Source organism: Malurus melanocephalus, unplaced genomic scaffold, assembly GCF_030028575.1.
Source record: "Malurus melanocephalus ecotype Western Australia unplaced genomic scaffold, MMel_1.1 scaffold_179, whole genome shotgun sequence".
NCBI lineage: Eukaryota > Metazoa > Chordata > Aves > Passeriformes > Maluridae > Malurus > Malurus melanocephalus.
Window position 1 is genome coordinate 383337 of NW_026623411.1, and position 23122 is coordinate 406458.

The 23122-nt window shown below is 35.3% G+C and overlaps 1 protein-coding gene across 1 annotated transcript in view; it reads left to right on the forward strand.

Moving 5' to 3' along the window:
- The window catches only part of DIAPH3 (diaphanous related formin 3), a 199585-nt gene that overhangs the window by 116454 nt on the left and 60009 nt on the right, over positions 1–23122 (forward strand). The window contains exons 24-25 of the mRNA XM_057372834.1: positions 8983–9147; positions 13070–13205. Of these exons, the coding sequence (XP_057228817.1) occupies positions 8983–9147; positions 13070–13205 (301 nt within the window). The remainder of the gene's footprint in view (positions 1–8982; positions 9148–13069; positions 13206–23122) is intronic.

Here is a 23122-nt window from a genome sequence, read left to right on the forward strand (position 1 = left end):
GAGATATGTTGCAATCCACCAGCATGCTGTCTCTACAGTATAAAACATAAGGTTTGTCCCTGAAGAAACTGATAGCATAATAGGAGAACTAGGAGATGAGTTCTGAAGGCAAGAGATAAAATATTGCCAGGAAGTTAGATGAGAGCTTTTGGAGAATATGGCTAGGACTTACAAAGTCTGTACTTTGTTAGAAAAATGATAAGTGGTCTAGGAAGTTAGGAATGGGAAGCACTATTAAAAAAATCTAAACTATGATAAAAGGGACAGGCTCTTCTTTATCTGTTAGAATAAAATGGACTATTTCAGTTGAAAGGGACCTAAAACAATAATCTAATTCAAAATAGTCATGATGCAGACACTTGAAATGCCCTCTAACTTTTAAAATTTTTTAGCTAAGGACTAGGTTTTAGAGGAACAGATAGTATACAACTTTCTTTGGATATGTAGTTGCAAAAAAGATGAAAACTAAATTAGCAAAATTCAGATGAGGATGAGTGAATCATCCCAAAAATTAGGTTAATTTAAGAAAGAGAGCAAGAGACAAGTTGATGAATAAAGATGTACTTACATCCTAATACCAAACATCTGAAATCCAAAAATTTTTATGTAGAATGCCTCATTTCCCTTTGTGTTACTGACATTTTGGGCATTTATGAAACTTCTGACAGAAGTGAGTGGAATACTGTGATAAAAGTTTATAAATTGTATTTAAGACAGAGTAAGTTGGCATACCTTGTCAATAAGTACCATAACTTTTTTAGGGATTGAAATTCCATCCCCATATATGAAGATAATTAGAGCAGTTTACTGATCACTTTAAAAGGATAGTGATCATCTTAGCAAATGCAAAGGAGGATCTATACTTCGTCTTTTTCAAGCATCTCAAAAGCTCTAATCCTTCCAGAGAAGATGTGGTTTGTGACTGTCTGCCAAGAAGATAAGCCATAGCTGTAAAGTTAAATTTGTTCTTTGCATCAGTTTTCTCTAGGGAGAACTTCAGTTGACCCTACTGTRTATTGTAAATGGAAGGATGATGTCAAATGAAGGAATCAGTAAAATTTTTTTTTAATATAAAATGAATAGCAATAATTCCCCAGGAATAAACAGTGGTCACAAAACACATAAAAAAAATCAAAATTACTCAAATATAAACTTAACGGACTACAGATTCTTACATGAACTAAGCTAGCTGAAAACACAAAGGAATTGTAGAATAGTTTGGGTTGGAAGGAACCTCAAGGTTCATCTGGTTTAAACCCCCTGCTGTGGGGGGCCACTTTGTACTAGACAAGGTCAAAGCTGAAAAGCCCCCCAAGTTCTTTAGAAGGGCTACAGGGAGGATCTGCAAGTCAGGCTTCTGACCCAAAAAAAAGTGATGAAGACTAAATACAAAATGAAAATGTATTTATTGGAGATAAATTGTGGTGGAGGAGAGTCATTGTGCATTTTTGCAGGTCTATTGCCRCATGCAGATAAAGGTAAGAAGTCAGTAGAAGATAACTGAATTTCTATCCATGTTTCAACAAGGTGTTTTAACAAAGACTTTGTTAAAGAAATTTTTAGGTAAAAAATGGTTTGATRACTTTTTTTTTCTGGATTAATATCTTTAAAAAAATCTTCATGTCAAAGGGAAATACTGGCAGATGSTGACAAAGCAGCAAGTGAATTTCAGTGATTGATGGAGAAACACTATATAAGAACTGATGCCTTAAAAATCTAGAAACAAAAAACCACACTTTTGAGACAATATTAGTATAGGATGTARTATAAAAGCTGATCTGTAACTGGAGGCCTCCAGGGGCAAATATGGAGAAGTGCCCCGGAGGCATTGGGCAAATGCAATTTTATGTTTAGCAAATTAGCATAATAAACAGAAAGCCCCAGTTAGAAACAAAGGTGATGAGGTAATTGCCCTGTTTGGTTCAACCTCTTCTGGAGCCCCCATCTTGCTACTGGCTTTACCTTTTTTATGTCTAGTACATGGGAAAACATCTTGTGAGGTTAGCTTGTCCTTGGTTCCTAGAAGAAGCAAGATTAGGATTGGGTCTTTGGAATGTGTTTTGTGTAAAGGAAAAATACTGGAGTTAGCTAAGAACTATATAACTATACAATAATAGTCTACACAGCTGTGAATATATATGAAGAATATATAAAAGCAAAAATCTTCTTGGCATCAGAACAATTGGGAACAAATGCAGTTGAGACTAAGCAGAAAACATAAATGCGATACTACAAAAATCAGTGATATACTTACATCATCAGTTCTTTCCTTACCCCATCTCAAAAAGTGTAATGTGTACTTTCTGATATGGCAGAGAACAGTGGCAATGAGCAGCAGTTGGCAATAGTTTATGCCTAAAGGATCTTTTAATAAAGTAATACTCTGATGGTGGAAAATCAAAAAAGAAAACACAGTAAAAATACTTCAAATCTTGTGTCCCATACTCAAGGAAAACAAGGAATACATTCTTTTTGTCTTTAAATAACCAKGGTTCATCCCATGTGAAATACTGTCCAGCAGGTTAAAACATACTAACAGAAATGTTTTCTTTGACAATAGACAAACTAAAAATGTGAAAGAATTTCATGTAAGGCCTAGATAGATAGCTGAAGATTGTACATCAGGAACTGTTAGCACAGTAGTCCAGAGGTTGCTTTAGCTGAGAAGAGTGACTAACATGCAGACTGCTAGAAACTGAATGCTATATCAGTTGAATTATCGTGGTACATATGCCAAGTTTCTTTTCCTCCTTGTTTTCCCTAATTGTTGGGTATTGACCRTTGTCAGAAGCAGGCAAAATGAATATTTGGTCTTAGAATAAATCAGTACAGGAAAAACCAACTGTTAAGGTACGATTAGTGAGCTGAGACCAAGTGCTGACATCAAGAATGCATGTTTTATTTAGCAGTAAGTGGAGTGGGCAGGGGGAAAGCGAGAGAKACGTAAAGAAGGAGATGGTGCCCACTGTGGCTCCAGTGGCATCCTGTTGGTCTTTCTTCACCCTTTGGCATGTCCTGAGGTTGTTCAAAACTTTTCAYTGTTTATACATTTTARCAAACAAATGAATTAATGCTTTTTGGCTACACAATTCTCTTACTGTATAGATTAARTGATTCCTTTGCTTCTAATGCTARTTAGCCCTGTGCTCAGTCCTTCTCTTCCTTTGAGCTGGTGCATTTCTTGGTTCAGTGAGTTGTCATCTTCCCCTGCCAGAATTACTTTTACCAAGTCAGAGCCGATTTCAGCATGGTTACTGAATCAGCTTTCCTTGTGGCCCATAAATTCTGCATTCTTTGTGTCCATTTTCAGTGATCCATTCTTCTCCCCAGCTTTGCAAACTTCCCCCAGAATCTGAGATAGCACCCAGACAACAGGAACACTTTTATCTTAAGTTCCTGTCACAGTGGCTTAATTTACAGTCCCTAGGACGCAGATTTGGGGAGGGGCATCTTCAGTGGTCATATTTGCCCGTCTGTCCCATAACTTGGGGTGATCTTTTTTTGACTTRTGATCTGTGCGTTTGCAGTTGCTTCTTCACACAGTTTGCCACAGTGGGAATTTTTGTCAGGCTGCATTACCCAGGATGTGCTGCCCACATCTCACCTCTGCCAGGCCTGGAGGTAGAAACATCCTGCTGCTCCCTTTWGTGCTTATCTATGGCAAAGTCCTTCTGTGGCCTAAAGAGTGCTGGAGACAGGCAACAGTGCCCTTTAGGTCCAGCCATACTGCATATTTCATTGTATTAGACTATTCAAATACAACATTTTGAATAGTRAATATTATGAACAGAAGTAGTTTTCCCTCACCTACTACCTGACCCAGCAGACAGACAGCAATTTCTAAACTGCATGGTTGCATATGGTTTTTAGTTGTGCCTGTGATCACACTAATTAAAGAAGCTCACTTTTAGAAAAACAGGAACTTAATAAATTACGAAGCAGGAAAGGTTTGATGTAAAGGTTAGATAATACTGCACAGCATGATGAAACCTGGACCTGTCTTTACTTTTATTCGTATGACAAGGAAATGTAAATGGTGCTGATGTCTTGAAAAGCATGCAGCTCATGAAAAGAAACCAGCAGGAAATCTGAAAAAGGAAGGATAGTGCTTTGCTGAAAATAATTTTTCATCCTGAGTACAATTAAGCTTCATGGACAAGCAGGCTATTACATGCTGTCGCTAAATATCACAACCCAAAGCCCCCTAATGAACTGATTAGCATTCTTGTTTCTTTAGGAAGTCAGAGATATGCACAGTTGGTGCACTCTTTTATTGACGAAGTCTGTAATTATGAATATTTCTCCTATATATTAGATTGTGCTAATTTGTGAGCCATCGTGTGTATGCTAGCTGAAAAGAAATAGTTATCACAATTCTTCTGTTTCCTTTAATTAGGAAAGGCAAAGAATATTGAATTGATATTGATCTAATGCATTAAATTCATCGAGTGGAATGTTCCATTAAAAGCACAGTGAACAAAATACACTTGTATGTTCAAAATAAAAATTTAGTGGGTTTATAGAGAGTATTTAAATTGCATATTAAAAATTTAATTAAGTGATTTAGTCAACATGGTCTTTATAATACAACCCACATCTTGTGATTTTTCAGGCAGCAGCTGATAAAGTTTGAGCCTGCTGATAAAAGTAGTGTTGATGGTGTTCTTTTACAGAAGCTTATGGAACTAATGCTTGAGAGACAATCAGTTGATTGCTGCCTTTCAGCTAGGAAAAAGTMCTTTCTTTTGATCAATTCACTGTTCCTTTGCCATTTAATTTGATTTGTTGACATTGCAGAAAGAGAAGGAAGGAACAGTACTTAAACTGAGTCAGAGCCTTCACTATCAAATGAGGTAGAAGAAGCCCATTTCAACTGCAGAGAAGGGACTACTTGCTGCCTCCAAACTGTTGGTTACTTAATTGACCTCATAGTTTGAAGTTCCCCTTGTGCAACATAAACTGAATCTGTAAGATGTCCTTGCATCCTAAGGACTTCAGAGATTACCGAACCTGAGCTTTTTACGTTAAAATAGTGTATCACTCTTTGGGAGATGGTCTAGATATTAACTGTGTAGACAGGTAATGAGAGGGGGCTTTTGCAACCAACATAAATTTAATTTAAGTTTATAATTCTTTTAGTATCAGGTCTGGACTTGAGGTATGTATTATAGCTAGCACTGGTGTCACTTTATTTTATGATATATACACAGTGGATGCAACAGCTTTGTGTGATACAAACACCTGCCAATTTTTTTGGTATTATAAGATAGAGATAAGTAGGAGTGAATCAAAGAAAAGATATTATTTGACAAATGCTCTTCAGAAGGTAGTAATTTAAAAATCTAAACATTTCTATGTGTTTCTTGAAATATTATATTCAGATGCAGAATTTTTCTGTTTAATCTGGGTATATATACAACAAGTCTCTCTGACATGTTTTTCAGACATTTGCAACTATTTTCCCAAAATGTGGGAAATCCTTAACAGAGCCTTGCATCATTCATACTGCTTGCTCCTAGTAGAAAATAATTAGTTGAAATGGTTTTAAATGACCTCAAAATCTTTTTGCRCCAGTCTTCAAAAGGTTTGCCATGGTTTTATGAAGACTGTTGTCATCTCAGCTCAATTTTGAAGATTCTTCTAAAACAGAAGTGGTGACTATTGGAGTCTTTTAAGGAAATGTTCGGTAGAGATGAATTTTATTCATTATCTTTCCTAAGTTAACAGCTGCTTTTGCTTGGCTTGATATGCTGCACTATATTAGTGTTTTATATACTGCACTATATTAAAATCAGTATAAACTTCAGACAAGCAATTTACTATGAAAAAAGCTGCCAGAATATTCAAGACCAAAGATATATATTTATATAACACATATATATTTTAACCAAGCAGTTAAAATTTTTGCCAGAGATCTTACTTGTCTCAGCCATGCATTGCTTTTCTGTTAGATTAATTAGCAGAGTGTTCTGTAGTCCAGGATTCCAAATAGGCAGTCCATGAAGTGAAGTCACTTTAGAAAAGGTTAACATATACCAAAGTTCTTGATTTCCTTTTTTTCCCACCTGTGTTGCAGCTCAGCTGTACTTCTATCTTTATTCATCCAAAACCAGTGAATTGTGTAGTTGATAATGCGTATGTATCAACCTGTTCATAATAATTACAGTTGGGATTGCTGTACTCAGTAGTATTCCCTGTTGTTTCCAGTTTAGCTAGAGCTGGCTAACAAAAGCCATATTTAAGGAGAAAAGGAAGAGGAGTTATTAAAAATACCTAAATTGAAGCACAGTCTCAGTAGAATGTCAAGAGCTTAAGGGTATCCCATAATGCACCAGATGGAAAATAAAAATCTTGGGATTCATCGTGTCTGGCATTGAAATATGAGATAGCAAAACATCTTGCCCGAGTACTGTATTCTGTGTTTAAAATTGTGCATCAGATATTCAAGGGGAGTCAATTTTAAACAGAATTAACCAGCATATATAGACTATTAACATAGTTGTCATTTTATCTGTGTCTTGAAGAAGATCACAGAAATCTTGTCTCTCACCTCCCCCACTCCCCAGGTTATTTTTTCAGGATATTGTCTTCAATTTAGAAGATTGAAGTCAACATTTTACTGATAATGTCAACCTTTTATTTTCTTTTTGCTTCCTAGAAAACTGAAGATATTGGAATGTTTAATGTTTGGCATTTATACATGATGACAACAAAATGAATTTATCTAATTTTCTTTTATCCTTCCACTCTGTGGAAATAAGCAGCCTCATAATTGCAAAAAACCCTGTATTTTTTTGTAAGATGTGTTAATCTAAGAATGACAAATAATAAGCATCCTRAATTTTAGAATCAAAAGTAAACCAGATGTAGGAATTCCTTTTTCTAGTTTACTGTTTTTTGTTGTTTTGGTTTGTTTGTGTTTTATGAACTGGTAACATTCCTTTTGGTGGTCTTAGCGTGTGTTTGGTCATGTCTTGTTGCTAATAATYCTTTATAATACAGTCCTTGGGCAGCATTTACAGACAAACCTTTCATCAACTTTCTTTGCTTTCTCACCAATAGCCTTTTAAGGGTGATAATAATTTTTAAGAATCTCAAGTCTGAAGAGTGGTTTTCTGTGTGCTATGCTCATCTTGGGAGCTAAGTAAAGGAGATTCCAATTGATGCAGAAGAAAAGAGGGCTGGCAGCTTCAGTTCTCTTTGAGCTCTTGCCRTTCAGTCAGCACAGGCAGTCTGAAACTACTTATGAGCTGCATCTTGTGAAGTTACTAAAAGCATGAAAAGAAGCTTGTACCAGCAAAAGAGCCATGTTGAGAAAGTCTGAAATTAGGTGATTGGGGGGTGTTGCAAGATGTATCTTTTTCAATGGTTAARATCTTGACTTTAGTTAGTCCTTTTTTTGCAAGGCTGTCATAATGAAGACTGTTCTGTACTTACAGAATCAGCTAGTAGCCCTTATTAACTAATTAGAATGTTGTGAAAGTGCATTATTTCTCCCTTCCTGCACATATCTGAGATCATTATTGTGTGAATTTCTGGCATGGATTCTAAATCACAAAAAGAAAACCATGAACTTCTTACTTGATATTTTAAAAGCAACCTTAACAAACCAGAAGGACACTTAATAGTGAAGTTGAAATGGAATTCAGCCTTTAAACAAAACTAAAAGAGAAGTGCATTGCAAAAAACCTGAAGAGTGAAAAGAGTCATCCATCTAAATTGTTAATAGGTACTGGTCATTAGTGAAGTTCCCTGGGGCCAGTCTTGTTCAACATTTTTATTGATGATCTGGCCAATGGGTTTGAGTGCACTCTCAAATAAGTTCACTAATGACACCAAGTTGGGTGGGGGTGTTGATCTGCTGGAGGCAGAAAGGCTCTGCAGAGGGATCTGAGCAGCCTGGGTCGATGGACTGAGGCCAGTGGTGTGAAGTTCACCAAGAAAACCTGCCAGGTCCTGTGCTGTTCTGTTGATCTAGATTTTCATGCACTTGATTAAAAATTGAGTGCTTCATAAAATGACCATAGCATGTTTAATCTGTAATACAAAGTGTACAAACACAGTAAATTCTCTTTTGCAGTCATTGAGGTGGGCAATGGAGAGTAAAGGTAAAATGGCTATTCCTTGTCTTTTGTAGTGTTTACTACAACAGGAAAATAATGGAACATAAATATTTGTTTAGCTGCCATTCTGTTAAAGTACACACTTCCTGAAGTTGCCTGACATAAGGAAATGGCTATGTAGAATATTTTGTCTTTGAACTTCTTTGGCAAACTACATTATCAGAAATCCTGAATAAACATAGGGTTTTTATTTTATTTGCATTATACATTATTTTGTTGCTGTTTATAAATTATCTTTCATGTAAGTAATTTTATTGTTTTCCCTTCTAATTTAATTAAGTTTATTGACATTGCAAATAGCCTTAGAAAAAGCATAAATACCTCTACAGCCTCCAGGAATAGAAATGAATGCATTGCTGTTACGATGAAGTTTTTTATCTTTCATGGTTGTTACTTTTAATACTGTTTATCAATATTTCTATTTTTACTCTATTTTCAGTAGGAACCTTCATATTTTTTGGTGAAGTATTCAAGTTAATTATTGGTATCTGTACATAAATTCCATGTAAATTATAATCTATAAGCATTTAGCTTCAATAAGGAGACAGTGATACTAAATTAACTGCATGGGTGGTTGAAGTTAGGTTAGTTACATACATTTAATTTCATTTCATAAGAAATTATGCAGTAATTGAATCATCTTTAAAGTGGTTGAGATATTTTGATGAAAGTCCCTGAATTTATTCATAGCCCTAGTATACACAGTAAATACTAGGAAGCATGTACAACATRGAAGAAATTCTTTTGGTCCTTATTTGATGAAATAAAAAATGTGTATGACATACAAAACAGTGTTAAGTAAAAGCAGTGTGTTTGGCTGGACTCACTGAGTATTCTTGCAGCCTTAACAGAAGTCTACAGCTTTATAGTTCATGCCAAAGAAGATTTTCAGAAACTTTCACGGATGCATGAGAACATGGAAAAGCTCTATCAGAATGTGATGGGGTATTATGCCATTGATCTGAAGAAAGTTTCAGTGGAGGAGTTTTTAACGGACTTGAACAACTTCAGGATGATGTTCATGGTACAATACATTTATTTTATGCCTACTGTTTCTTAGAAGTTATATTTTGTAACCTTATCTATATGTATGAATTTGGATAATAACCTGATTTGTGTCACATCTGGCTACTTATGATTACATAGCTTAACTTACTGACTACATTCCTGCAGGAATATTGTATGAGCATGAGTTTTGTGACAAGGTTTGGAGGAGTAATCCAAGTAATCTTGCTTGTAGAAAGATTCACTTAGTCATTTTGCCACCTGCTCATTGCAGCCTGACACTTACCATTACAGCACACTTATTTAAGTTGCTTGCAAGTTTACCAGTCTTGTTTGGTGTTTTACTTGGTTGTTATGGTTTCTTAACGATTTCAGACAGGTCTGAAGATATAGGTAGAGAAAATTGCTTTTTTCACCGATACTGAGAAAAGTTTGAAATTTATATGTCCRTCAGTTTTGAGGAAAGGACTTAAACTGGAACCCATATTTAGCAAACATTTGGAACATGTAAAGATTACTAAGCCTCTGCTACTTCAGAGTTTAACAACTAAAATCCTAAAAATTATTCAGAATAATTTCGCTTGGCAAGTTATAAATGCCAGATTTTTCAATAGGGGCATTGACTGTGTTTTCCTAACTTGATCAGTGCCTAATATGAAATTCAGTAGTCTGATTTCAGAATTAATAATTACTACAAAATAGTTATATTACTTTAATTTCTGATGTTTAAACCATACCTCTCATGTAAACGTTGTAGAATTTGAAATGCTTAGGTTCATGTTGAGTTGGAGGCTCTAAGGAAGTGGTTGTGCTGTGCATTAATTTTCCCATATTTCTTCTGTGACTGTAAAATTAGTACTGATGCTAGCCTTTACTTCACAGCAGTGTCATAAAGATATATTAATTAATGCTTCAAAACAGTTAGGTATTACTGATGAGCATGATACAAGAAACCTTGAGGAAAATTAATAATTCTGTCTTGCAGAGCATAGTTTGAAGGCTATAGGAAAAAGATGTGTAGATAACGCATGAAATCCCCTATCATTCAATGACAGTAACCAAAATCTTGAGTAGCTGCTCAGCTTTGAGACTTCTCAGAAGTGATTTTTGAGATGCCTAGCAAGAGGCAACTGAGCTGCTTTTCAGGATTGTTTAGTAGTGGTCTTGATTATTTGCAGAAACTGAAGGTGATTGTTATCCTAGAAAATTTAGTTCAGAAGACTTGTAAATTTAGTGCTGAAAAATCATTGGATTATTAACAAGACCAAACTAAATTACCACTAGTCACCAGCAGGTATGGGAGATCGAAGTTCCGTCAACTTGTTATCATGCAAAGTTGATGATTTACATCAAGTATTTTCCTACTTATAATTATTACTTAAAATTCTTAATTAATGAAAATGTTTAAATAGTTTAAAAAAATCCTGTGTTCAAATCTGGAGCCTTAGACCTCAGTTTCATAGCTACCTTTGAACTGCACTTTGTATATCAGTGTTATTTGGTAGCTGTGACTATTATTCACACCCTGTGAGCACCAAACCTAGAGTACAGTTACTTGGCCAGATCTAAAAAAAGGGGTAAATCTTCTTGCAGTCAGTGCTTTAACTTCCTAAGCTAGGTTCCTGGTACAGACAGTGGAACATCTTAGGGATCAACCATCTCTGTTAACTTCCCTCCGTACTTTCACAGCATCTCAGGTACTGCTAACAAGGTCATTCCTTTCTCAGGAAACATAGCTTTCAAGGTGAAGAAATTGTCTAATGGTTAGAAGTTTCCTCCAGTTGTAGGAAAGGGAGCAAAGACAACTTGAAGCAACAGCTCTTCTGTCCAAGAGAGTAGGCAAATCATAGGATATGGGAACCTTTGCTCCTATCTGCACTAGGTTGCTCTGCAGCAGAGACATAACTTCAAGAACTAGAAGAAAAGCAACCAAGTAAGAGTGTTCCCTAGACTCTGTCTTTCCTTTATATGATGCAAATAATAAAGTGAAAATCAGAAACAACACTGGAAATCACAAGAGAGAGCCCAAGAATGCCTTCAGCTTGGAAAATATAGGTCTTGGCATTCCACTTATGTTTTGTGTTGAAAACACACAGAACATGTAGGATAGAATTTGGCCTTAGGGCATATTTGTATGTGAATTTGAGTATCTAAACTTGTGTTTCAGTCAAGGGAGATGCATRCTTAATACATTTAATGGAATTTTGAGAGATGTCTCAAAGGAGACATAACTAGAGAAGCAATACAAGAGTATTCTTGAGAAGTGTCTTAAATAGTACCCARGACAACATCAGCCTGAAATTTTAATCTGTGGAAGAATTTGTGGAAAATCACTGCCCTGTTAGAGAAAGGCTGGGGGCCTTTTGCACTGAATATGAGGGTGTGAGCAACTGAGCTATTAACTTAGGCCCACTTGTTCAGTGTGATTGGAAAGAATAAACATCTACATTTGAATGRCTGCAGTCTGAGGCTGAGTCCTACATATAATACTTTTTGGGGAAAAGTAGATGCAAAGTAGAAATTTCCTTGGTCACTCTGTCAAGAAAATGTGTTATTTGTGCCAGAATTGTACTTGTCAAGTACAAAATCCCATTTGAATTTTTCCAGYAGTTTATCCAGTAGTTTATTCTACAGAATGCCCAGTCTTAAAATCAATAAATAATTTGTTTAAATAAACTAAATCAAAAATTTTAGCATTTTGTAGGAGGTGTCTCCCCTCCTTTCCTTGTATCAAGAAATTCGACAAAGGTGACTTTGGAGGAATCACTGTAAAAGTACAGTTTTGGTTTGTATAAAAAATCCATTTCATTGTCCTTTTTCTCATGATGGAAAGCTTATTCTTCTTCAGTTACCCAAAGCAAGTATGGGTATATAATATACCTTTATGGGATATTTTTCTTTCCCCTTCTTTTTGTCACTCTCTGTGACAGTGATACTACAAACAGTGCCTGTGCAAGTATTGCTGTAATCCACATTCATGTGTGCTATATAATACTTTTTAGTAGATTTTTTTTTCTGAGTGCAGTGTGGATATTTTCCCTCTAAAAACAAATGAGACATTAATTATTCCTGCAAAATTGAAGCTTTTGCCTCAGACAAGCCAAGCCATTTTGGAAGAGGGGACATTGATATGTTATGAAAGACAGGGTTCTGTTTAATTGTGTTCTGAAAAAATAAACTTTTTGCAATGAAGAATAGGTGCACTTTACATTTAATGCAAATGTAAATTCTCAGAGCACTGAGAATTGACCGGTGGACACAGCTAACACTAAAATAATGAAAAGGTAATCCTGAAATACTTTTGTTAAAAATATATTGAATGTAATATAGTTCTTTTGCTTAATGTGTGAATATGCAGAATTTTGATTTCAAAACTCATTGTTCTGTTTTAGCTTCATTAGAAGTTTCAGACTACACATTTATATTTCAAAATAAACAATATCATACAGATATTAACCAGAAGAGAGGAGTTTATAAACCCAGTGAATTAATGCATATGTTGATAAAAATAAGAAAAATATAACACTGTTACCCAGGCAGTCTTGTTCTGCTTGGTGTAGTGGCAGCATGTGAAAGAAAAAGTGTTGAAATTATTTTAAAACTACAAATGGTAACATACAATTTTGTAGAGCAAGATGGTTTAGACGTTTGAATTCTTCCTACATAAATGTGTATTCTTGCTGAATACAAGAATATTTCTTGCTGAATTTATAAACCTCATTTGGGGACAACTAGTGTGCTTTTAATGTATTTATTCTGAATTTGCTTGCTTTTCTAAATAAAGTGTACTAAATATGGAATGCAAAATACTTATTTGATTCAATAAATTAAGGTTAGTTACGGGGTATGGTTTGAAAGCTTTTTTCCTTTGTTTTTAAGCTTCAGCTTTGTTTTTGCTAAGACTTCCATTTTAATGGAACTCTATATTATTTTTTTCATAGCAAGCAGTAAAAGAAAATATGAGAAGAAGGGAAGCAGAAGAAAAGCAGAGACGTGCTAAAATAGCTAAAGAGAAGGCAGAAAAAGAAAAACTAGAGAGGCAACAAAAGAAAAAACGCTTGTTAGAAATGAAAACAGGTAAGTGATGTAGAAAACACATTTTACCAGGCATTTTACTGGAAATAAAGCTGCTATTTTTTCATTATCTGAATGTGCTATGAGAAAAAAATAAAAAAAGATGAATGATTTTTCACTGATTAAAGTTTTCAACAAGGAGGTTTWTAAATTTTGGGGTTTTAATGATCTTTCCTAGTTTTCTGGGTTTTTGAGTTACAAAATAATTCATATTGCTGCTTTTTATTTTTCTATTGGAATATATTGAACCTTGTGTGACCAAGTGTAAGTTGACTTGTACTAAGAACCCCTTAATGTTACTTAAGAAAAGACATTTTCCAAATCACAAAACCATTTTCTTTGGCTAAGGTTACATGCTCATTTTTGTTCTTTTATGAGGATAAGTCCTTCCTGAATTACTTTGTATTTTTCTTTGAGTATGTCAATTGTTAGTTCAACATGTCTACTGAAACACCTCAAAAACTCCCTCAGCCATGCATTTTTAAATTTTTTTTTTGCTATGTTGTCTTTTGTACCAAAAGAGATGGCAGATGCTGTGAGTTCTCTGTCACTAAAAGAGCTGTCTGGTGATTCTCCATACTCCTGTATTTTATCCTGGACTGAGCTTCTGTAGTCCTTTGGAATGATGCGTGACTTACCATGTAAATTGCCATGAGCTACTCTTTTTTTTTTGTCTGAGCAGATCTTGTTAAACAGTTCCCTAACTAAGCCCTGGTTGGCACCTTTGGCATGAATGATTATCTGTCTCTGACAGTTTTTACTAATAGCCAGAGTAGGTGTGTTTAGTTTCAGAGATGCTTCAGACCAAAAGTCTTTGATTTATTTTTATAAGACTATCCACGTTTTGAGGTGCGAGTCTAAAGCTTTCTCCTAAGGTGGGAAATCAGGCAGCTGCTCTCTGAACACATCATTTCTAAATCTTTAGAAGTACAATTCAAGACCCAGTCAGAAAACCACCAGTGACAATCTTTTCAAAGCTCACAGAAGACAGAGGAGGCTGCAGAAGACTAGGAAAGGGTAAAGTGGTATCTGTAGTTATGTATGGTTGGAAGTGTTTCAAAAGGTATTTCTYTCAGACGTGTTGTATGTGTGACTGATAGCATTTTGGATGGATAATTGATAGTCTTGCAGTGAAAGTTAAAACTGCTCTTAAGTCCTGTTCTTCCTAACATCATGTTCAGGCTTCCCAGAATTCAGGTGCCAGTTTTGGAGACTTATGTGTCATACACCCAGATGTGTTTGTATCCCTCTGGTATTGAGCTCTACCACTTCAGCTAATATGGCAGGGAGCTAAGTACTTGTCCTCTACTTGTCTTTAAGTAGACTGGGTTTTTGGTATTGTGCAAGTCCACAGAAAGATGTTTCCTGTCTTGTAAGTCACTGAAAATTCAGTTTGGAATGAGTGATCTAAATAGCAAATAGTAAAAGTTCAAGTTAGGATCACCTCAAGCTATAAATGTTTTGAGTCTGTTATTCACTAAATTGGCCACTGATGAGTTGTAAGGTTCTTGTGCCTATTTGCAACATATTCTTAAGTCTACTGGAAAACCCAAATTGTAGGTGTGGAAAGCATGTGTGTTAGATTTGTTTGTCAGGGAGGATAACAACAGATATATGAGAAGTAGGGTTGTTGGGTTTTTTTAATGATGATTATTATTATTGTTATTTTGACAGTCTTACCAAAATTGTAAATGTTACTCTGATTTTTTGGAATTACATAGGCAATCAAAAACCCGTCTTTTTTTCCTTTTCCCGCTTTTTTTTCCTAGCTGTATGTAGTTCATTGAAAGGCTGTGTCCTCATTAGGAATCTGTAAATCAGTTACAAAATGCTTACATCTGATCTGCTAAAAAATTCATAACCAGGTCCTCTCTGTGCCAAAATACCTAAACATTCTAACCCAGAGTGTGACTGTGGAGTAACTGATTTTTGCTGCATATTATTTCYTTATGTAGTGACTAGATCAGATGTTAGATTTGTAGAAACATTATTTCAAATATTGCTCAAATAAAACTCATTGATATCACCAACCCAGAAGTTCTTTTTGAGGTTTCAAAGACATGCATATTTGGAAGAAAAGTATGCTATATGATATGTATAACATATATATGTATAGCATATATAAAGCATATTTACATATGCATATATAACATTTGGCATATATTAAGGTATGCATGCTGCTACATGGTTCTCAAATATCTTTTTTTCTTGGTGGATAGATCATGATGTACACTCCATCTCAACTCTCTTTTTTTCCAGTAACATGACTTTTTAACTGAAAATTAGTTGAAAATTAGRAATGGCTGTGTATCCCTGTACTATATGCTAATTTGTGGTTTTTTAATTGTTCCTCTTAAACTTCTTTTAAAAACTCTAAGAATCAACAACAACAACAACAAAAAAATCAAAACAAACAAAAACAATACAAAAATAATCCAATCCCACTGTACTGGGCTGGCTGTCATTGACAGTACTGGTTGTGCTATTTTCTTACCCTTGTGCATTATTTATCATTATTATTATAATTAGTTCTTAATTATATACCGATCAATTTCTGCCTCTACATAGCTAAAGTCTTAGCATCTATGTTCTAAATTGAATGTCAGTATAAAATCCCATGGAGTTGATACTGTAGTGTTGGTGATGATAGCTACCAATGATGGTCTTAGTTGTCAGGACATACTGAAATTTAAAATTTGAGAGGTTTGCTGCAAGGGAAGCTAGAACTGAAATGTTTGGGGTTTTTTTTCTTCTCTACCATCTCTCTTTACTTGCCCATGCACAGTTTGGGATCTTATTCTTTTATGAAATGGTTTAATTTCTAGATAGTTCCAATCCTCTTGTCTGTCCTTAGGTTAGAGGATGTAAAATGCCTCAGGGAGTGCTAATTCCCCAGGCCACAACAGTGCCTTTGATTTTCTCTGGCTGACTTGGTAAAAGCAATCTTAAGGTAAAAGCAATCTTACTGGAGTGCTTGAGGTTGTGTTTTTTTCAGTGACCATTAATTAGCCATTAGTGACTACTTTATGATTTTGGAGCTTCTCTTGCAGCCTATACTCCATACCTTGCAAGCACTGAGCTGCTATCCAGTGCCTAAACAAGATTTGTATCATCATCCTAAGCTTGTCTTGTTAACCACTGGTCTCATTTACAACACAGGATTTAACCTGTCCTAGATTCTGCTTTATTCTTGAAGTCCTTTTCTTTGAGTTTCTTCATCTTTCATCTGCTTTTGGAAGCTATTTGTAGAGCAGGGTTTTGTTACCTGTTGTGCTACCTTTGGCTGCACAAAGTGGAGGATCTGTGATTTGTTTCTTTGCATACAAGAAATAATACCATGTAATACTGTAACAGTTTATAGTCATTTGATGACTTTTTCTTGCATTGACAAAAACTTACTATAGAATCACAGAATAATGGAATGCTAAAGGGTTGGAATGGACAACCCTCCTGCCATGTGCAGAGACACATCATGAAGAAATATGTATCAAAACATAAATTTTATTAAAATACACCCAATATGTGACWTGAGTCAATAAGTTACATATAGCACGTTAGGACTGTGTTTATACCAGTTTCAAAAGAACTACAGAAAAAATACCACTACAAAGGTCGTATTAACCCAAAAAGTAAATGAATCTGTATTTAAGGAAACTCCTGAGTTTTAGTTTAAATTAAGCTCTTCAGGATAAAAATAATAATTTCGTTAGTATTAGCTGACATTTTTGGTAAATATGAGATCTAAGGTAGTCCTACAATATATTGGTCTTCTCACAAACCATAGTAATCTTCCTTAGCCTATGTTGTGCCTTTGATACAGAAACAACTGATCCAAAGATCACAGGTATTGTCTGACAGATGCTCTGTCATCCATACCTCTATATCAGGCTGCTTTTGCAGCACCAAAATTGCACAGAATTCAGTGTTGATATGGTCATTTGCTAAAATTAGGTAAATATGTGTACTTTGTGGTAGGCCTTCATAAAGTTTTAAGTTCAATTTTTTTATATCTCAGATACAAATATATCCATTTTTTTATAGTTTGAGAAGTGTAATGTTTTATGAATATGCAGTACAGCATATTTTGGACAAATCTTAACTCTTTAGGTGGGCTTTACAAATATAAAGTTTAACCTCTGCTAATAAGATGATAGATTTCTGTTATTACATGGAATTGTTTTATTTATCCTCTTGCAAATTGTTTTTGAGAGTAGGGTCCAAAACAAATGTCAGGTTTACACACCTCCAAGTTGTAGTTTGCTAAAATTCTCTACCTCTACTTCACATCTTAGCAACACCTGCATGTCCTAGCAGTCACAACTCAAATAGTTCACTGATAAAAAAGACTGCGAGTCTTTAGTTTATATAGCTCAAGTATCAGCTTCATATTTTCCTTTCAGCTCCATCCCAGCTTGAAAAGTAAGTGGAATTCAGTAAACATTTTGACTAAGTTGTGTGTGATACTTAGCATTTTGAAATTTATGTTAATAAAATCTGTCCTCTAAATATTCTCTGGAGTACAAAATTGTATTCATCATGAGATGCTTTACTTGTGTTTGTGAAGCCAGATCAAACTATCACACACTATCCTTTCAAAGGTAAATAGCCAGTGAAAAGGGATCTTTATGTAAATACCACTTGTCTGCATACTATTAACATTCAGATCTGTACTTTCTCATGCTGTTCAGTTTCTTAGTAGAAGCACACCAATCAATTATTTTGATCTTATCAGAATGTAAAGAATTCTATAGCTGAATGATAGCAGCTAAATTTATTGTACTATAATTGAGAACTCCATCATTGTGGCATCTTCATTGTGTCTTACTTTGAATACTGTTTAAGTAACAAGCCACTTTTATCAGTGGTTGTTTACAAAAATTGCCCTTTTCTTGCACTAAAGCAGTGAAGTAATGCCAAAATGGAGCATCTGATTTCCAATATAGAATATTAGGTTTTTTTCAGTTGTATTATTTAGTTTCATTTTTATCATAATGATCTGGTTTTAAATACGTTTTAATTCATTTAAACAGTTAAGACCTTATTTGCAGTCAATGTTGTAGCATTAGTTTTGCAGATGTTTTATATCTTTGATCTGGTTTTGGAAAAAAAAATCCACATTTATGTCTCACAAACCTGCTAAGAGCATTTTAGGTTTTGGTTCTTCAAATATTTACTAYTTTATTATTGTCTGCTAAGTTGTGCAATATGGATATTTTCATTAATTCTGAAGTGTTCTGCAAAACAAAAGGACATCATGAATCCCAGTAGTGACAGTTTAAACAATGAAAGCAGTAAATGTAATTAGGTAATTAAAGTTCAGATTCCAACAGATAAAATCCTTGCCTTTGAAATAAATTAAAAAATCCCCAAAGCTATTTAATTCAGTAGGTAGCCTAAAAGATCCTGCTTTGCCTGCTTAGCTCAAGTTCATAAGGCCTCCATTTTAGAATTTGTTCTCACTGGGGTAAGAGATTCAGTATTTCTCAAGAGTACTCATTTCCTCTGAGGGGAGTGAAGGACTGCAAAAGTCACTGAAATGACATCATTAGTTTGTAATATATGTTGGTAATTTGTTTTTTTCAAAATGTCTGCTGGGCTAATATTTTGAAAAAATACAGACTTTTGGACAATAGTAGATATATTACTAGCATTTGGGAATTCAAGAATTTGTTTCATTCAACCAAATTTACTGTAAAGGGGACAAAAATCTGACAATGATCAATATGAAGAAGTCCTAAGGATATAATATTAAAATCCAWCAAGGATTTTGTGTAAGGATTCTTTTCTCCAGGGAGTTTCCCCTTTTGGAATTTGAAGTGCTCCACTCAAATCGATTTCTCCCTGGTGCAGGTAACTTTTTCCTGTTGTTCCCTGATTGCCTCCACTTAGCCTCAAATTGGACTCTCTTCACCAAGAGGATTCCTGAGGTCACTTTCTGTTATTTGTATTCATTCTTAAGAATCACTTTTATTAGGAGGCCAGTGGGAAACTGCTTTTTCCATAAYTGTGAGTGTAACTTCTCTCTCTCTCTAGGTTAATTTATAATCGTAGAAAGAACTGTGGGATTTTATAGAAATTGCTTACTCAGTGCTTTCTCATGTTAGTACTTACTGGACAGTTGGTAGTAAGCACATGACAAGTTTGGAGAGTAGATCTAATTTTTGCATAATGTCTGTTGACTGAAAAAAACCATCATCTATATAAGCAATGAGATGTGACAGACATTGGCCATGAATCTGCCAGAAMGGAGATGTCACTTGATACTTCTCTAAGTATGGAGGTTGTTTTTCAGCTGCAATTGTATTGTTTTGACAGTGAAGTGTAAATCTGGGTAAATTACCAAGAACAGATGTTCCCTCAAGAATCATTGTCACATTCATGGCTGAAATAGGTTCCAGAGAATGATAAAATACAGGTATGTTTAATCAAAAACACCCAAAAGACTCAAGGTGATACATCAGATGTCATACATCTGTAGAAGCCATAGCAAAAGATGGGATACAGCAAAACCTTATCTGTTCAAAGAATTGGATGTTTTTAGTGCAAAAAAGTAGAACTGATCTGAATGTATATTAATTTAATCAACAACTAAGTCATGGGTCATGTTCTTACAAGGGGTCAAAGGTGTTAAGTCTTCTGGAACATGRAGGTTCATGCACTTATTTGCAGGCAATGGCTCAGAATGCAGCAGCTGCTCTTAGTTTGTACTGTGTAGTAGCTCCAAAACAGAAAGTTGTTTAGAAGAAACAATTATTTTCTTTCTGAAAATTATACTTGGAAGTGGAATCTTTGGAGATAGCACCTGAAAAGTGCTTTGAAACTGAGGTTGACACAAAGCCCAGAAAAAAATAAATAGCAGCTGTATTTGGAAGAGAAAAAATAATCAGAACAAACAGAACTGTTGAAAAAATTAAGGGTCAATAAAGTAATGCCTGTAGATGAATATTCTCATAAGGTTTGCCATTTATGTTTTAGCAGTAAAATTTCTAAACAAATGTGAAAACAATGCTGTAAACTTAAAATGACATTACCACAGAGATCAGTTACAATCTCTGCAGACACCTTTGGGATTAAGAATTCTAACATTTATAAAAATAATAGGTTTTGATTTGAGTAGGCATTTCCTACTCCAAATACTACCTCACATTTCTGTAAGGAGGAAGGCATCAGAGTCCTCTAAACTCTCACTCCTGCCATTGCTTTTATTCTCTCTGTTTTTTTCTGTATCATCTAAAGTTTCCTCTCTCAATTTGCAGAGGAAGGAATGAATAAATATCCTTACCAAAGCATTGGAGGATATGCTTAATTTTTACATTCCGCAGTCCAAGGTTGTAAAAGAGCCAAGAACCTCTGTAATTGTTGGAAAGCTAGCTGATGGGAGGTCATGTCTCTGACTCTTCCTTCCCACTGAGTCTGCTGCTGCTCCTGTTTCTGTGCTGTTTGCTGTGGCGCTTATCTTCACTCAGCAATACCTCAGTGGTTGTACAGAAGTACAGTCTTGTTACTGCATACCAAAATATTGTTGCTCTGAAGCTTGCTGACAAAAGTTACTTGATTTCTCTGGCAGCTTCTCTCTGTTGAAGACTACTAAATTCAAAGTCTTTGAATCATGAGCAGCTGGAGACCAAGAGACCACTCTAGAAATATGATTATGTATTTATCCTGTTCTTTTTATAGATGTTTGCTGTCAGCTATTAATGCACAAAGGTTGTATGCGTAGGCGGGCTATTGGTTTGATCCTCCTGGTTATTCTTGTCCATTTATAGCTACCCAACTCAAGACCAAAGGATCTTTCCTACACAAAGCTATCCGGAAGCTTTCCTTACACTAAGCTCAGACATGTGATCAAGTCACAACCTTATCAGTCCACTAGCTAAAATTATTCAACTTAAAAATCTACTTGAGCCCCTCATCTGTGTAGCACAACTGTCAATAAGAGTAATCACTGTGTATATTATCTAATTTATTGTCTTCTCATAAATTTAAATGAAAATAGTAATGTGCTCAGTGAACTCCTTGGGAGGCACACAGTAACCAGGAGACAAGATGTTCACACACAGCCACACTGGTGTRTTGTGTTAAGATGCATATATTCTTTTAGAAGTCTATGTTCAATGTGGAAAGCTCCTAGAGTTGTTCATCTCAATAAYAGATATTTGTATTTTTTCCCTCTATGAAAGAAAACTAATGAAAATGCTAGGTTTTGGCTAGTGTGAAAAGCAGATTGGTTGTATCCTTGTGTCACTGGAGTTGCGATGTGTAAGGAAAACAGGAAACTCATTCATTAACAGTAAAACATGTTGATGACGTCTTCATCATGTAATCGATTTTTAATTAATTTAATTTTCACGATTAGTGTCCTATCAAATCTTAGCCTTAGATAAGAGTGCATAAGACTGCTCTGTTTTAGCTATTAGTGGTTAAATATAACTAAAAGAAACTTAGCATTGTTCTCAATTTAGCAGGTTTTTTTTCCCCACTAAAAAGGCTCAGCATCCCTAGTGAATAGGAAAAAGGCTATAAAAATAGTGAGTTTTTAAACTGGCTTTAAAGAATATTATTAGGTAATGCAATATATAATGCATTACTGGACTATCCTGTATTGTTGAGTTGGTGAGAGAGTAGGTGTGTGGGCAAAATTCAGTGGACTTAGTGAAAAGGTAACCTCTTTGTAACCAGTTTGTGTTCATTGCCTACCTTCCTGTCTGGGCATCTCTAAGATGAGTCTGGCACACTCACCTTTGCACCCTGCACAGTTGTCCACTGGTGTTTATATAAATGGATAAGATCCCCCTGAACCTTCTCTTTTTTAGGCTGAACAGTCCTAGCTCTCTCAGCTTCTTCTCATATGAGAGATGCTCTAATCCTTTTAGCATGTTCATGGCCCTTGACTTTTCTTCTATATGTTTGTGTCTCCCTTGTAGTGGGGCACCCAGAGCCGGACCCAGCACTGCAGATGTCTCACCAGTGCTGAGTAGAGGGGAAGGATGCTGTTTTGTGATCTGCTGCCAATGCTTTTCTTTGGTTATCTTTGCCTAGAGGCACAATACTGACTCATGCTCAATATGCTGTCCACCAGAATCCCCAGCTATTTTTTTAAGATGCTTTCCAGCCAGTTAGTCACTCACCTATGCTCCTGTATGAAGTTTCACTTTACCATGTACAGGTCTTTGATTGGATTTAATTAAGATGCCTGTATGCCAAATTTCCCCAACTTTTCAAGGTTCTTCTGAATGGCAGCACAACCATCTGGTGGGTCAGGCCATTACTCTGAATTTTGCAYCATGTGCAAACCTGATCAGAATCAGACACAGGTCTGATCATGGCATCATTCAGGTCATGAAGGAAGATGTAATAAATATTATCCCCTGTGTCAAGTCCTGGGGTACACCACTTCAAAGGCTTGGCATTCTATAAATTCTCTTATAAATTCTGTTTAYGTGGATGTCTTTCAGAAACAGAGTCTGCTCTGACAGTCTTTTTACAGGATCTGGCACAATATAAATAAACCTGGATAATCTCTGTGGAAAACTCTGGCGAGTTTACAGTGACTATTTCTGTTGTCATAGAAAGAAGGGACTTATAGACTCAGAATAAACACCAGAAATGTTTTATTAACATTTTTATTAAAAAGCACAATATTAAGATGATTTCACTCTCAGTCCCATTTCCTACATGGGAAATTGTGACCCAGCTGAGATGCAGGAATTGGTGCCTTGCACCACTGAAGTATTTTTGTATCTCTCTGATACAGAACCACTTCTTACCACAGCTTACTTTTGGTTTTGTGGTATGACTRTCTGACAGGAATTAATTTGGTGTAGGTTCCCACTTTATTTTCAACAGCTGATTTGAAAGGGATAGCTGTCTTTCAGAGTTCATGAAGGGTGGGGTTTTAGTTTGAATTTAACTTGTTTTAA